A 15643-nucleotide genomic window follows, 5' to 3' on the forward strand; every position below is an offset into this window, starting at 1 on the left:
GAAGATTTACCTGCATCAACCCCATAACTTCTGGCTGAGCTAGATAGTGTGTTGTTTTGAAAGACAACCAATCTTGTCTTGTGCACTCTTTAAGGACTTCAGCTGACTGAGAATCTACCCATCCAAGTTGTTCCAATGGTAAATTACCCTGACTGTGAAAAATATGGGCCTTTAAACTGTGCTACCCAGGCCTCCCTCATACCCTAACCCTCTTTTTGGGGATGGGGAAGGGACTGGCTGTATGGTGTTCGATGGAGTCATCAGAATTGTGGGAAAGGGAGAAGGATGCCACAGGTGGTGGCTCCACTCCAACCCCATCACCTCCTGTCCTGCTCTCCCAAAGAGTGGACTCCCATCTCCTCCAAATACACACAGGCAAAGGGTGGGCTTTGCCCTTAGCTTTTCCCACCAGGAGTAACCTGCCCAAGAAGAGGCCCTTCTACTCGTGGACATGTAAGGTAGAAAATCAGGACCCAAGGCACTAACAGTTTTAGCAATAAATTGAGCATTTATGTCTACTTTCCTCTCAACTAAAAATGTCTCTGATTTGTTGGCAATTATTTGATTATATTAAAAATATTTTTAGACTTTCAAAAGAGCTCAGCTCCCTTTCAGTGGCCAGATTTTTGCTACCCAGCATGCTGCAAATCTGGTTCTAAGTATCGCAATGGGAACTGCTGGGTGAAAATCTGACCCCAACTCTTGAGCACTGACTTACTTTGAAATTCACATGAAAATATATTGTTGGTCAGCAAACATAAATAAATAAACATACACCCAGGGGCGGCTCTATGTATTTTGCTGGCCGAAGCACAGCAGTCAGGCGGCCTTCGGCGGCATGCCTGTGGGCGGTCCACTGGTGACGCGGATTTGGCGGCGTTTCTGCGGGTGCCCTGCTGGTCCCGCGCCTTTGGTTTTCCTGCCACCGAATTTCCGACAAAGCCTCGGGACCGGCGGACCTCCCGAAGGCATGATGCCGAAAGCCGCCTGACTCCCGCCCTCACGGCCACCGGCAGGCCGCCCCCCGCGGCTTGCCGCCCCAGGCACGCGCTTGCTGCACTGGTGCCTGGAACTGCCCCTGTATACACCTTCAAAAGAAGAGTGCAAGTTAGAAGGGCCATTGAAAAGTAACAATATTTTATTTATCTCTTAACATATGTCTTTGCCATTCCTTAAAAATATTTTTATAGCCAAAAGGGCTAAATGCTGCATTGGGTATGCAGACTGTAGCAGTCGCTTGAAACAGCTGCAGCATGCCTCATTTGTGGTGGTTTTCTAATTTGGTACCACCATGCTGGTTCTCCTGTAAACGTGCAGCAAAACAATGGCCTCTTCATGCTTTAATTCAAAGGCACCTTGCCAGTTCCAGCTGTGAAATGAGATCAGTGCTTATTCGGGGGGGAGGGGGCTGGAGAAGGAATGCTTCCTTTTCCTCATGTTTCATTTGTTCCAGCCATATGCCATGATATAGGCTTATGATGTTGGGCATTACTGGGTTTGAATCAGCTGCGCAGAGATAAACAATTTTATCTGAAAAGCACAGAATGGTGGGAATACAGCCTTTCTCAGCCTGCTCTTAGACAAAGTCTACAAACCACATAGAGAGAGAAATTCACTTCCTTCAGTCTATCTCTCCTGGCTTGGCTGCTCTTAGGGTAGCTACCTCAGGCCATTCAGCCCACACCCTTGATCTTCTTTATCTAGAAAGTCACTCCCACTTCCCTGATGTTCAGATGAGGCAATAAGTCACCTGTCTTAAAGAGTCAACAGAACCTACTTAACCTTTCCCCAGCAGGAGCAACACCTGGTAACATGGGAGCATGTGTTATAAACACACACACTGATTTTCCGCTCAAGTGGGCATTAAGGCTATTACTACAATGCACATTTTACTTCTGCAGTTTATTCAGATGCCATAGGACAGAACAATTAAATTCTGCTTAAAATGTACAATTTATTGATTATTTGGAGAAAAAAGACCAGGAAAAAGGAGCATACATCTAGCTTATAAAATGGATACAATAATAAATGACTACACTACATGTAAATGTGGAAGTAACCAGATGGGGGCCAAACATAACCACCCAATAAGTGGCACTGTAAAGGGGTCTTTAGGTGGATGTAAATGAGATTTAGCCCCTGTGTTTAGAACTATTTTGATCTGAATTTGGTTTAAGGTATTAAAAGCTTAATAATTACCATTGCGGCAGTATACCAGATGTCTGACAAGATGAGTTAGATCCTTTAAGCGTTCCATTATTCTGGGTGGCCTGAGCAAACTTAAAGGCAGCAGCTATTTTCCTGTTAAGAGAAAATAAACGTTAACTCTGTTATGGTATGTGCCCCTGATCAGGTCATGTCTATGAAAAACACAAATGTACCTGGCAAAACATGATACAAAGCATGAATTGGTTAGAATCATAGACATAGACTATTTGGGTTGGAAGGGACCTCAGGAGGTCATCTAGTCCAATCCCCACTCAAAGCAGGACCAAGCCCCAGATAGATTTTTGCCCCAGATCCCTAAATGGCCCCCTCAAGGATTGAACTCACAACCCTGGGTTTAGCAGGCCAATGCTCAAACCACTGAGCTATCCCTCCCCTCTACAGCAACTCTTAATTTTGCTGCTGAACATATGACAGACAGCAAAGTTCATTGTTGTAGCATGAAATGAAAAATGAAGCATCATAACATGGTGAAACAGAAGTGCACGTTTCATGCTTGACAGCTGGAAAAATGATCTCATGCTCTTCAGTATAGTGGGCAGAGAAAAATACTAGGGGCTGGGGAATCTCAGTTTCTAAGGCTTTTGAAGCATTCATGGATGCATGATAGCGCCGTTCCCTCACAGTTCTATGGTGACAAATAGAAGGATCTGTTTGTCCTTCTCTGGCATTTGCACTCAAAAACAAGATTGGGAAAACTACTACAGCTTCATGCACTATCACAAGTAATCCACCTGGTTGCCTAGGAAAATGGCTATATTAGTTGAGCTCCAAACATTCATAAGATTAAAAAAAAAAGTGTACGTCAGCCAGGGCCGGCTCTAGCGTTTTTGCCGCCTCAAGCGCGCGCGCACACACACACACACACACACACACACACACACACACAAAGCCGCGATCGCGATCGGCAGCAGCTCTACTGCCGCTTCATTCTATGGCGGCTATTCGGTGGCAGGTCCTTCGCTCCGAGAGGGAGTGACGGCCCCGCCGCCGAATGGCTAGACGTTCCGCCCCCCTCTTCATTGGCCGCCCCAGGCACCTGCTTGCTACATTGATGCCTGGAGCCGGCCCTGATGTCAGCTACTGTAACTGTAGGTCAGCTACCATATTTAAGAATGATGCCTCCAGAATGAAACTGATATACATTAATGATTTTATCTAAGTGTTAATCCCCACAGTAGTAAAATAACAATGTAATCTACACTGTATAGGTAAAAAATAATTACCTTATTATATTTCGTTTTCCTAGATATCTGAAATTTTGCAGGCAAACCCTGAAAGGCACGAAGTACATTTTGTAATGATTCTGTTTAGTGACACCATACTATTTTTCAAAAATTCTGAATCTCGATCTTTTTAAGAACACCCCTGATAAATCCACCACTTTGTTAGCAAATGATCCAAGATCTCCCGGAACTTGGGAAACAGAAGGGGAGACTATCACTTCCACTCAATTATTGCCCATCTCTTCTCCCTGGGTTTGGGATTCCTGCATGGTCAGGGGGAAAAAAACTGTGGGGATGTTTGCAGGAGGACAGTTTCTCCACCAACATTATGGAAATTTTGTGGCTAAGTAAATGATGACCCAGTCAGTTCCATCTTATTCATCTTTCCCAGCTGAGCTGGTTAGGGGGTTCTGGGTTCAGTTCCAAGCAGGGAGCCTGCAGGAATTGTGCTCAGAAGGAGCCAGAGGAAATTAGGTCAGGACTAGGAGCCCATGGAATGTGAATAGCTCTGGAGGAGGTTTGGGGAGGCAAAGGCTTTCCTTTTCCCATGAGGAAGAGGAGTGGCAGCAAATCTCAACCCCAAACAGGAGAATTCATACAAAATTCTGTGAGGAAAACCCCAAAGAGTTTCCTATCTTTTCCCTGGAAATAGCCAACATAAGGATGATATGGTCTTTAATCATTAGCATGCCTGAATTTTACCCCAAAGAGTAAAACATACTATTACTACAGCAGCTGCTAGAGAACAATATTATTTAACAAACCAGCAAACAAACCAGAGAGTGAACTTACTCTAAAATACCGAAGAAGTCCGCTATCTCTGTGAATGGAGCTCTCTGCCAGTAGGAAATCAATGTATCTGGAACCAGACATCAAAACGTAGGAATTTAGCAATTATTGGAAACTGAGGATCCAAAGCCCACTGAAGACAGTGAAGAAGTTTTCTCTTGACTTTATACTAAGTTAACACTGCATGCTTCTTTTGGCTGCATGCAGAGGATGTGCTTGAGAAGCCCCCCAGCACAGGTTTAATAGCAGTGTAGACAGTGAGGTGCAGCTTAGGCGAGTAGAATACAGACACACCTGAAAGTGTGGATCTGTACTCGAATACATACCCTACATGGCTCTCTACTCATCCAAACTGTGCCTTCCCGCTACACTGCAATTTTAAAGCTTGTAGTGTCCCACTATGCAGGAAAAGACTCCAGCAGCAAGGAAAGGCTCTGGTGGGGTGAGGAAGCAGGGGAAGGCTCCTGCCACAGGGAAGAACTATGGCAGCTCTCTGCTGCTGGAGCCTTTCCCCGCTGCAGGGAAAGTCGCCAGCAGCGGGGAAAGGCTCTGGCAGCAGGGAGGTAGCAGGGTCTGAACCTTTCCCTGTTGACTCCCTCCTGCCAGAGCCTTTAATTGACACATGTAGCTGTGCACCACAGTGTGGACGCAGCCTGCTTGTCACTGCAGCGTGTAGCCACACATATCCCATATGCCGCTGAAAGCAGTGTGTAGCATAGACGTAACATTAGGCCCTAAGGATTTTATAATATTACAAGTAAAAAAGTGCTTTTTAGGGTTTTTTTTTTTACCTTCTGAAATTGTTTTCATAATGTGAAGGAAACACATAAGAAGGCTTCTAGTTTCAGCCTGATCTAACTTGTCGAAGCGAAGAGTTGATCCAATCAAAGACAAAGGTCTTGCAATCTGCGGAATTGGAAACACACTGGCTTATTGAGTATCAGGACAGACTTTTTAACTCTAAGAATTGTTTTCAAGTGTTTACGCATGTACCTTTTCACAGGTGTCAGTTCTCTCACTGTTTTTTTCATTGGTACTTGGGTTAGACTCAAGACTTGCTAAGGAAGCTCTGGAGTCAGCATGGTTTGCTGCAGAGATAGCTATTGATGAAAAGGCTGTAAACAAAAGTCACGGCAAACATGCTAAAATAATGTGTATGGGTACAAAAACTAATAGTAATAATGGAAAACCAAAAATATGTTGTATGTAGGATGGACAGCTTTGAACTGTTAACCTCTGTCATGAAGCTACTGGTGACTACATTTGGTACTGAAAACATGCAACAAGTTGAAATAAAATGATACAGTTTTGCTGTTATTAATGGCATTAAAAAAATCCATTACTTTTTATGAAGACCTGATTCAAAGCTCACTGAAGTCAGTAGAAAAACTCCCACTGACTTCAGTGGGCTTAGAAATGGGCCTTAGATGAAGTAAACAAAGTAAGTTGTGTTTCTTCCCCTCCATTATATTTTGAAAATATAAAAATGCTTGCCTTATTAAAAATTCACACCTGTAGTACAGCATGTAATGACTTCTTCGGAGTGTGACTTTTTGATGTACCTAGCTTACACTGTGAAGAAAGTGGCAACTCCCCATTCCATGGAGGTTTTAGAATTACAGGAGAATCTCTGTAAATATTTTTAAAGCATGAGGCAATTGCAAGAATACATTAGGAATTAATAAAACACTAAAGGCAAGGTTGGCATCATCATGAGAGGCAGTACAATAAGGTAACCAACAAAAGTAGGGTAGCTTCAGAAGAAAAATAAAATGTATCCAAAAATATTGGAAAGGAGGAGAAACACAGGATCGCTTGTTTCCCTGTATATCACATAAATGGGTTAATGATGATATTCTCGATGCAAGATACTTTTCAGCAGAAAGCACAATGGGGTGAAATACACAAAAATCTCTGTGTGTGTTATCAGCACTTCTTTAGTACCTGCTATAGAGTTCAGGACATCTTTGGAAAAAGATGTATCCACAGAGTTTGCATGTTTCATTGCTGTTTGACTCTGAAGTCCTCCCGCAGTGCTCAAGTCATCCCTAGATCCCTGCATTTCAAAGTGGGCAGAAACAAGAACTCAACTACATAATATCACTTTTTACAATCTCAGACTCAGCCTGTTCATTAATTTTATAATTACAGTACATCTGATCGGATCGCTTAGACACTGAGCTTAAAAACCTACTTTCAGCTGATTAGACAAGGCAGCCAGAAGAGATCAAGGCTTACCATAACACACTGAGTAACGATGTGGAATATGAAACCCGCTCATAAGCAGATTTGCATATGACAGATCAAGTCTAAGAGTGTGTTTGCTTCTTAAACCACTTGCATAAATGTCAGAAAAAGGGGCATTTTAATACTACTAGCAATAATCAAGTGAAACAGGTTGGTTTGCTGGAAGCTGAGGAGGGCCATAGCTTCTGCAGACACTTGCTCCTATTTTTTGGAGACTGAATATGGTCATATAAATAACACATCTAATCTCCTTAGGGGCAGATGCAGACCATACGTGCATTGTTCTAAACAATACTCCTACCAGGTGATTTATAGAATAGTGCTGGGCTGGATTCTGATCTGTGCTACACATGTGTAAATTCCAAGAAAGTAACTCCAGATTTCTACCAGAGCAACTGAGATCAGTATCTGGTCCATTGTGATTAACCTGAGATGCTGCAACCCCATTTCTCAGCCACTGATATTTGGTCAGTGAATGCTGAATAGAGATCAACTAAGATTATAAAAAGCAGCTCTCAGACTTCTCTCTCAGTGCCTTCATACCACATTTTTTTAGTATGTTTCCCACAGATCAGATCTTGAACCTCTAATGGACAACCAAGGCCCTGATCCTGCTCACATTTATGCATGTGTTTAAACTTATGCATGTCAGTGTTCCCATTGGCACCAAAGGAATATTCCTGTGCATAGTGTTAAGCACGTGCACAAGTGTTTGTAAGATCAGGACACATGACTGTACTGAAGTGGTACAGACTTCCTGCCAGGTCTTCTGCTTCTCAGGAGCCGGAGCAGCCTCACCACGAGAGCCATGCAAAACCAGCATTGCTTTTTATGAACCTGAACTTGTGGGTGTTGTATGGAAAGCTGCCACTAAGGCCAACTCAACATGAACCCTCCTGCAAATCTCTCTCCCTTCCCCACCCTCACCTCACCATTCCCATAGTTCTCAGGATTTGTCCTCTCCCTTCTTGATTGCGTTTCTGGAACTCTAGTCTGAAAATCTTCAGTCCCCTTTATAATTGTGGGTGGACTCTCCTTTTGTTAATGCTAGAGGAAGTAAGGGATATCAACAACTACAATGATTCATATTAAAGTTCTGAAAAATTGCATTAAGTTACCTGATTGGATGTATTTATATTGAAAGGAAAAATATCCTTCATGTAAATCCTTGGCAGATTGTCCAAAAGCATGCCATAGAGAGGCATGTACAGATTTGCTATTTGTGCCTGTTTATCCTAAGAGAGAGAAAAAAATCCAAAGAAACAAATCATTGTAAACTGGGGAGTGTAGTATTCAAATGTATTTCACTGCATGAAAATATCAGTAGAAAGAATAAATAACACACTTACCTGATCTGCATATCGATCATCAAATGAATGTTTTGCCATTAGGTTTTTAAGCACAGCCAAAGCTAAGTGCCTAATATCCTGGTCCTCTTGCAGTGCATAGCCAACCTCCCGAAGCAGCAACCCAATTAAGAAATGTTTCTGGCAAAATTCATTGGTCAGGGTGTATTCTGGAATATCTGGATCAGAACAGACAAGGATCTCATTTTATTTTTAAATGAACGATGTTAACATACATTCCAGAAATAAAGTTTTTGACAAAAATTCTCCAGGCAGGCTCATGTGTGAGTTTCAGAACAAATTAACAAACATCAATAACAAATATTTCTTAAGATCATGCAGTTTGTATAATTTATAAATGAATGATGATTTACATATATTGTTCTTGCTATCTGAGGTTCTCAGAGTAATTTACAAACATTGAATAAGCCTTCAAACACCCTTTTGAGGCATAGCATCTAAGTATTATCCCCATTTTATAGCTGAAGAAACTGAAACACAGAGATCCAAACATCCCATTGGTCAGATGATTTAAATGACTCCCCCAAGGTATCACCACAGTTCAGTGATAGAGCTGGGAATAAAAATCAAAACTCCTCAAGCCCAGTTTTATCTATTCACTGCTAACACTCCACATGTAGCACTGTAAGAAATTAAGCTCTTACCTGATGCATGATATTCCTGCGTTGATTCTGAAGGTGTCACAGAGTCTTGATTTATCATGAATAGAAAAGAAAAGAAAAGGCAGGAATCATGCATTTTTACTAAATCAAATTAATGACATTATGATGATGTGTGAAAAGTATATTTGATTTTCTTTCCCTCTTTTGATGCTTAATCCAAAGTGCATCAGATTCAACAGAAAGATTACTATTGGCTTCAATGTGCTTTAGAGTAAGACCTTGGTTAATTGTCTATTTCGTTTATAATGGACGCATGATAAACATAGGGCTTTTTTAAATTCAGTTTGGCATAGTAGAATAAGTAACTATGAGATACATTTCAGTTTTTTTAACAGAGTACTCTCTATACGCAGGCAGAGATTTTCACACTTCACATTTGCCAAGACACCCCAGCCAATAGCTTTGGATAGCAAATTCTTGCAGAATAATGTAGAAACCAGAAATCATGGTGTTTGATCCACAAGATATACATTGGAAAAAGTGACTTTGACTGGAGGCAATTCAACCAAATGTGACTAAAATACCACTCTTCTCCTAGTAAAATATTAATGCAATAATAATGAATAATTAATACTTTACCCTCCTGTAAAGCCTGCTATGTTAAAGTCTCCCAACAGTTTACCAACAGAAATGCATTTAGCTTCACCACAGCTCTGTGAGATTAGTACTACATTATCCTTTTGCTGATGAGGAAACTAACACAGAGAGAGGAAAATACTCATGGAGGTACTGAGTAGCTCCTGCCTTCAGCAGGATCAAATCCTAAGTGACTTGCCCCAGGTCAAACAGGACGACTGGGAATAGAGCCTGGGGTGAAATCCAGGTTTAACTAAAGTCAACAACAAAACTGCTCAATCATGCGCTTTAACCACAAAACCAAGACTAAAGAAGTTGTTCCAGCTGTAAAGGGGGTGGGGAGAAAGCTCCTCTCTTACTCTGTTTTGCAGAAATGGCTAAGGAAGCGTAAAAGATGTGGAGATTAGACAGTGCATCATAAGGCCTCTTCTGCCTTAAAAGGCACTTTACTTGTGGTATAGGTGACTCACACTTGTCAGTATATATGGCTATAAGAGTTCAGTAAAGGAGGGAAAAGGAGTAGTACTGGCCACAACTAGGAGGTCACATTCAGAACACTATACATACTGAGTTTAGCTTTGGAGGGTAAGTACCCTCAGCCTATTGGTAGTGAAACCTACATTTCAGAACGACAGGTTGTTGGGGATCTACTCCCTAAGGATAATCAGCTCATAGATACTAGAGACACAATGGCTTGAATGTACATTAACCAGATGAACAGGAGCAGAAGAGCCTCCCACCTCCCCTAGTTACTGCTCATGGAACCTCACTAACCCCAGCTGAAGAGGATACAGCTTCCATCCTCCTTCACAGCTTTAAGTTCCTTCTTTTCTGCTGCACCTGCTCTCAAACCTTCTCCTAGTTTCAGACGTCTCTTCTTGCAGTTCTCATCTCTCAACCCAGTTTCAGTTTTAGTACTTCTCTCTCTGCAAGCACTCTAGGTCACTAAACCAAAATTTCCATTAAATGACCCACTTTAGAACTGGATTTGCAGGCATATTTGAGATGAACAGAAATAAAGAAAGACCTGGAGAAGAGCTCTGTGTATCTTGAAAGCTTGTCTCTTTCACCAACAGCAGTTGGTCCAATAAAAGATATCACTTCTCTCACCTTGTCTCAGAAATAAACCGATGTTTAAACTGGGAGATCTATCTTACCTCTTGTTAACATCACATCTATATCCTATTCTCTACTTTCATATCTAATGTCTAGATGTTATTCTTGGAGAGTTTATAGTACTTCCCATACTAACTGGCCTGAGAAATATGTGACAATTAATACATTTCACAAGCCAATATATAAGGTGAGTTATTACCTGGAATGTTTGCAGATCGTATGGGGAGGCACAGAGGAATAAAGTGTTCATGGTGACAAACTTCTTGAAGAAAGTCAAATTTGTACTGATATAAAATCTGAAACACCACAATATTAAATAATTGGTATGGACTTTAATGACAACAGGAAACAAGGTTAAAATTACATTAATATTTCTCTCTACCCCAAAATCATTCCCATCAGCCACTAAAAACTAATGGCCTGTTATGTAATGCTATAGTACAGAATAAGATTAAAAACTTGGTTCCCCCTCCCCCAAATGATATTAAAGGCATCTGTCAGAACCATGCTTGCGTTTTTTTGTGGATTCCTGAAATTTAATTTCACACTGATTCTGTATGACTTTAACTAAATGACACATTTAAAGCAGCTGTCACTTTAAGACCATGCACTGGCTCCCTTGGATGGCATATGCTGTTACTTAAACTCTTAGGAGGTATGATGCATCGCCTCCATTTCACATAATTCAGGGCTGTAGCAATCATTTCAATAGTCTGTTTCATTCACTGACCCAGCACTATGTGCTCACTAAAAAACAACAACATTACAATGACTTTGTGTGTTTCCTTTCCTCCTCACTCTTTTAATGAACTGAGTACCATGGTTTGGTAGTATTAGGCCTGACCCAAAGGTCAGCTGAAGTCAGTGGTAAGTCTTTTCATTGATTTCATTGGGCTTTGGATCTGGCTCGTACTGCTTTTGATAACACATATCATCAACTCCAGTCATTCCTTTCAATTGGTAATGGGAGGGCTGCTCATTAAAGTGTTATTGTGTTTTAATGAGAATTGATAGCATAACAAAGTTTATACAAAGGTAACTATACAAACTATAACAAAGAGAAAAACTAATTCCCATGTTGCTGTGTGGGTGCATGTATCAGAGCATTTTAATAAGAATGAATACTGTGTAGCAACAATATTTTGCCTTTCTATAGCACTTTCCTAACCAAAAGCTCCAAGTACTTTGCAACCGTTAATGAATTAAGCTTTGCAACTCCCATGTGAAATAACTATCCCCATTTTATAGATGGGAAACTGTCTTGCCCGAGGTCCTACAAGGAGTATTTAGATTCGTTTCCTCTTCCCAAAACAATGTTCTAACTCATAAGAAACTATTTCCCAGGATGCTGTAGGACCAATTCATCAGAGCAACAATAAACTGATATTACATCCCAGTATATGCATGTATCTGCAAAGGCCCAAATCTTGCCCCTTCTTAAAGGGTGCGAAGGATCCATGTCACAAATGCAATCTTTTCATTTCCGCTGGGCAGTAGAGCTAGGATGCCACAAGCATAGAAAAGGGTCTAGACCAAAAAGGCTGGAAACCTTTTGTGGCTTATCTGAACTTTTCAGAACCTGCTGAGTAGAGCTGGTAAGGAATCTTCCATTGGAATGATCATATCTCCATGATGCACCATGGTCACGGTCAATCAGCCACAGAACTGGGCTGATAAAAGAGAATGGGGGCATGAGGTACTTGAACTAAAACTCTAGTGAGGCACCACAGCAGATCAGGGGAACACAAATAAACGTTAAAATGAAAAATTACAATATTTCTGAATCCAAATTTTTTAATATTTTGGCTTTTGGTCCCAATTCAGGATAAAACAAACGTCAAAATATTGAAAATTTCAATGGATCAGTTCTACCGTTGAGTTTCATCCACACCTAGGATAAATTCACTTGATGCAGTGTTATGTACTAACACAACCACATATACTATTTCTTCAAATGGCTAGATGTACAGTTCAACTTTCTAGAAGACTGGGATCAGCAAATTTTTTGTAAGTAAACAAGCAGTTAAAAACCAAAGTATGCAAGCCAATGAAAGCTTAACCTTGCTTCAAAACTGAATGACTGGCTCTTGTTTTGCTCTCTAGTTACAGAGCAAGACAAGCCAAGACACTGAGGATATTTTGGTATTTCCTCAAAGTCATAAGAATCTTTATAACTCATTTTATGCATATTCTTTTTCATTGGCGTCAAGTCTGTTACACTGGCACATCTGTCTTGGCTCCTCATTGATTCTACTTTCAAATGTTCTCTGGCAGACTATCTGGAAAGGAAGCTATGCTGTAGATATCACACATACATTTATCTTTGAGGATGTGCTAATTTCTGCTATACAGACTGACCAATCTCCAATAATGAACTGCTCTGTTAGCAATTAACTGGATGTTTTAATTAAACATCTGTTTTTGCTGCTGAACTGAACTGAAACACGTGGAAACAATTTTCAGCTTTTATAGAATTCTTTGCAGATTTATGATCTTCATGTATAACACAATAACTAAGGGCCTGATTCTGCAGCTGTTCCTCTGATTATGTAAGAGATCTGAGTACAGCTTGATGTAGTTAAAAAATTGTGAATAATTTCACTATCAAAGGCACCAAGTTTGGTTCTTTATAATTCATAGGGTCATCTTATTTATTTAGATCACTACTGAATATTTGTGAAAAAGTTCATGAATCATAAAAATTTCACAAACTTTTGCCGGATACCAAGAGTGCACTGTTTATTATTTGTTACTATCCTGCATATGTTTCTCTGATCCAACCATGGAGCAGAAACAAAACCATCTCACTTATGCTATTAATCACACCACATAAATAGTGAAGAGTTGACCAGACCAGTTTGTGATTGAATCACCCATATTTTGAAAATTATTGGTCAAGCTATTTCAGTGAGTATTTACAAATACATTAGAGGAAAATGAGCATGCAGTTCACAAATGACTCATTAACCTAAAATAGGGCTAGTGTCCTGATCTTGGAAGGAACTACACAGGGGTTGACCTCTGTACATCACCAGATCCCCACTGAAGTTCAATTGAGTTCTGCACAGACATAGGAGTCCAGCTATATCAGAGGTTCTCAAACTGGGGGTCAGGTCCCCTCAGGGGGTCGTGAGGTTATTACATGGGGGGTCGCGAGCTGTCAACCTCCACCCCAAACCCCGCTTTGCCTTCAGCATTTATAATGGTGTTAAATATATTAAAAGTGTTTTTAATTTATAAGGGGGGTTGCACTTAGAGGCTTGCTATGTGAAAGGGGTCACCAGTAAAAAAGGTTTGAGAGCCACTGAGCTATGTGAAGCTCCTTGCAGGATCAGGACCTACATTTGTAACACATTCTTTATAGTAAATAATTTGATGAACTCTACTTCTGAGCATGGAGTAACTACAGAATGGATCGTAAATAGTTTCATCCTGAAAATACTCTACTATCAAGTCCCCTTTAAAAAAATATAACTCATACCTTGTGGTCCCCTGAGCCGAACATGCTTACATAGCTGTTGACCATCTTAAATACAAATCCACGATCCATAAACGTAAAACAGCGCTAAGGAAAAAAATAGAATGTTTATAATTGTATATCTACTACCAATAGCACAGGGCCAGATTTACCAGTACAATCTGTCTGCATTGTGCCTCTCCAATGATGTGTGGCTAAAATTACTACCATAGTGTACAAGTAATTAGGAGTTAGTTTATCTGAGGAAATGGCACTTCAAATACTGTAGGACTCAAAGGCAGGTAGCATATGATGCAAGCTGAGCTAAATATTTGCTTCAAAGCAATGATTCTTGAATCCAGCCAAACAACTCTCTGACTATGAACTAGGTTCTCTCTCTGGGAGCAAATACACGTCATTACTCTACGTTATTATGAGAACAGCAGCTTGATGAGGCCAAATGGTTGGGAGATGTAAAGTTTGTTATAGTGCTCAAGCCTACAAACAGTTACTGATATTCTTCCCCAGAGTGGGACAGTCTTGCAGGGTTAGCAAGTACTTTAACAACTGTAATCCTGGGGACCAGGTCCATCACACAGATGCTCTTGAACTGTACAAGAATAAAAAATGCCAGAGTGTACAGTACATGGCATTCAAATCTGGCTGCTGCAAAATCTGGTCTGGAGATGTCAAGCCATCTCTTTAGTTTACATAATTTGTTATGGCAGACCAGAAAAAAGCAAGGACCAGATGATTCTGATTGCAGCATAACACGGCTTTATTGCTTGTTCAAATATATAACATGTAAAAATAACAGGCAGAACTGCAATAGTAACACAGGTGTAATACTGACATGAAATACTGGCAAGCAATGCCACCCTCTCAGTGATGTAATGCATTGGGTAAATAAAACTCATGCCAGCTAGAATAACAGCAGATAAGGTTTCCACACAGCACCTGAAATGGAGACCATTTCGGAGGACTGCAGATCTACTATTTATTAAAGTGTGCCAAGAGAGACTATATCCTCTGTATTGCTGGTTTTCTTGATAACTTCACAGGAACAATTTAAGAACATAAGAACATAAGAAAGGCCGTACTGGGTCAGACCAAAGGTCCATCTAGCCCAGTATCTGTCTACCGACAGTGGCCAATGCCAGGTGCCCCAGAGGGAGTGAACCTAACAGGCAATGATCAAGTGATCTCTCTCCTGCCATCCATCTCCATCCTCTGACGAACAGAGGCTAGGGACACCATTCTTACCCATCCTGGCTAATAGCCATTTATGGACTTAGCCACCATGAATTTATCCAGTTTATTTCCTGTATATTTTTTCCAAGAGCTGTGTTTCAATTTGCTGCAGAGAGATTCACCGCTTAGTCTCAGTGTATGTTGTACAGTACACTCTATATGTCACTACAGGGTTCGGCAACCTTTCAGAAATGGTGTGCCGAGTCTTCATTTATTCACTCTGATTTAAGGTTTCGCGTGCCAGTAATACATTTGAACGTTTTTAGAAGGTCTCTTTCTATAAGACTATAATATATACTATAAACTATTGTTGTATGTAAAGTAAATAAGGTTTTTAAAATATTTAAGAAGCTTCATTTAAAATTAAATTAAAATGCAGAGTTCCCCGGACCGGTGGCCAGGACCCGGGCAGTGTGAGTGCCACTGAAAATCAGCTCGGGTGCCGCCTTTGACACGCGTGACATAGGTTGCCTACCCCTGTGTCACTATGTCACAAGGTTTTTATTGTTCCTGTTCCCAGCTTTCCAGTTATGTAATTAGCCACACTGTGTCCTAAATGCTAATTCTTCCCCACCCCATAGCTAATCATGAGATCACTGCAGATACTGGAGAATGTCCAAATGATTGAGGGATACAGGAAAAAAAGGAATCTTATTGCTACTCCCATCCCAGAAGAGAGTTACAAGAGGCATGAATTGGTCTATCAAGTAAATGAAAGAATGCTGC

At 40.8% G+C, this 15643-nt stretch overlaps 1 protein-coding gene across 3 annotated transcripts in view; it reads right to left on the reverse strand.

Moving 5' to 3' along the window:
* DOCK10 (dedicator of cytokinesis 10) overlaps positions 1-15643 on the reverse strand; it is a 225609-nt gene that overhangs the window by 39364 nt on the left and 170602 nt on the right. For all 3 annotated transcript variants that reach the window (XM_065410869.1, XM_065410867.1, XM_065410868.1), the window contains 11 exons: positions 13691-13774; positions 10409-10505; positions 8500-8544; positions 7838-8013; positions 7607-7723; positions 6186-6297; positions 5235-5356; positions 5033-5147; positions 4245-4311; positions 3453-3500; positions 2200-2301 (listed from right to left, as the gene is read on the reverse strand). In XM_065410869.1, coding sequence (XP_065266941.1) covers positions 2200-2301; positions 3453-3500; positions 4245-4311; positions 5033-5147; positions 5235-5356; positions 6186-6297; positions 7607-7723; positions 7838-8013; positions 8500-8544; positions 10409-10505; positions 13691-13774 — 1085 coding nt within the window. The remainder of the gene's footprint in view (positions 1-2199; positions 2302-3452; positions 3501-4244; positions 4312-5032; positions 5148-5234; positions 5357-6185; positions 6298-7606; positions 7724-7837; positions 8014-8499; positions 8545-10408; positions 10506-13690; positions 13775-15643) is intronic.

This window comes from Emys orbicularis, chromosome 9 (genome assembly GCF_028017835.1).
Source record: "Emys orbicularis isolate rEmyOrb1 chromosome 9, rEmyOrb1.hap1, whole genome shotgun sequence".
Taxonomy (NCBI): Eukaryota; Metazoa; Chordata; order Testudines; family Emydidae; genus Emys; species Emys orbicularis.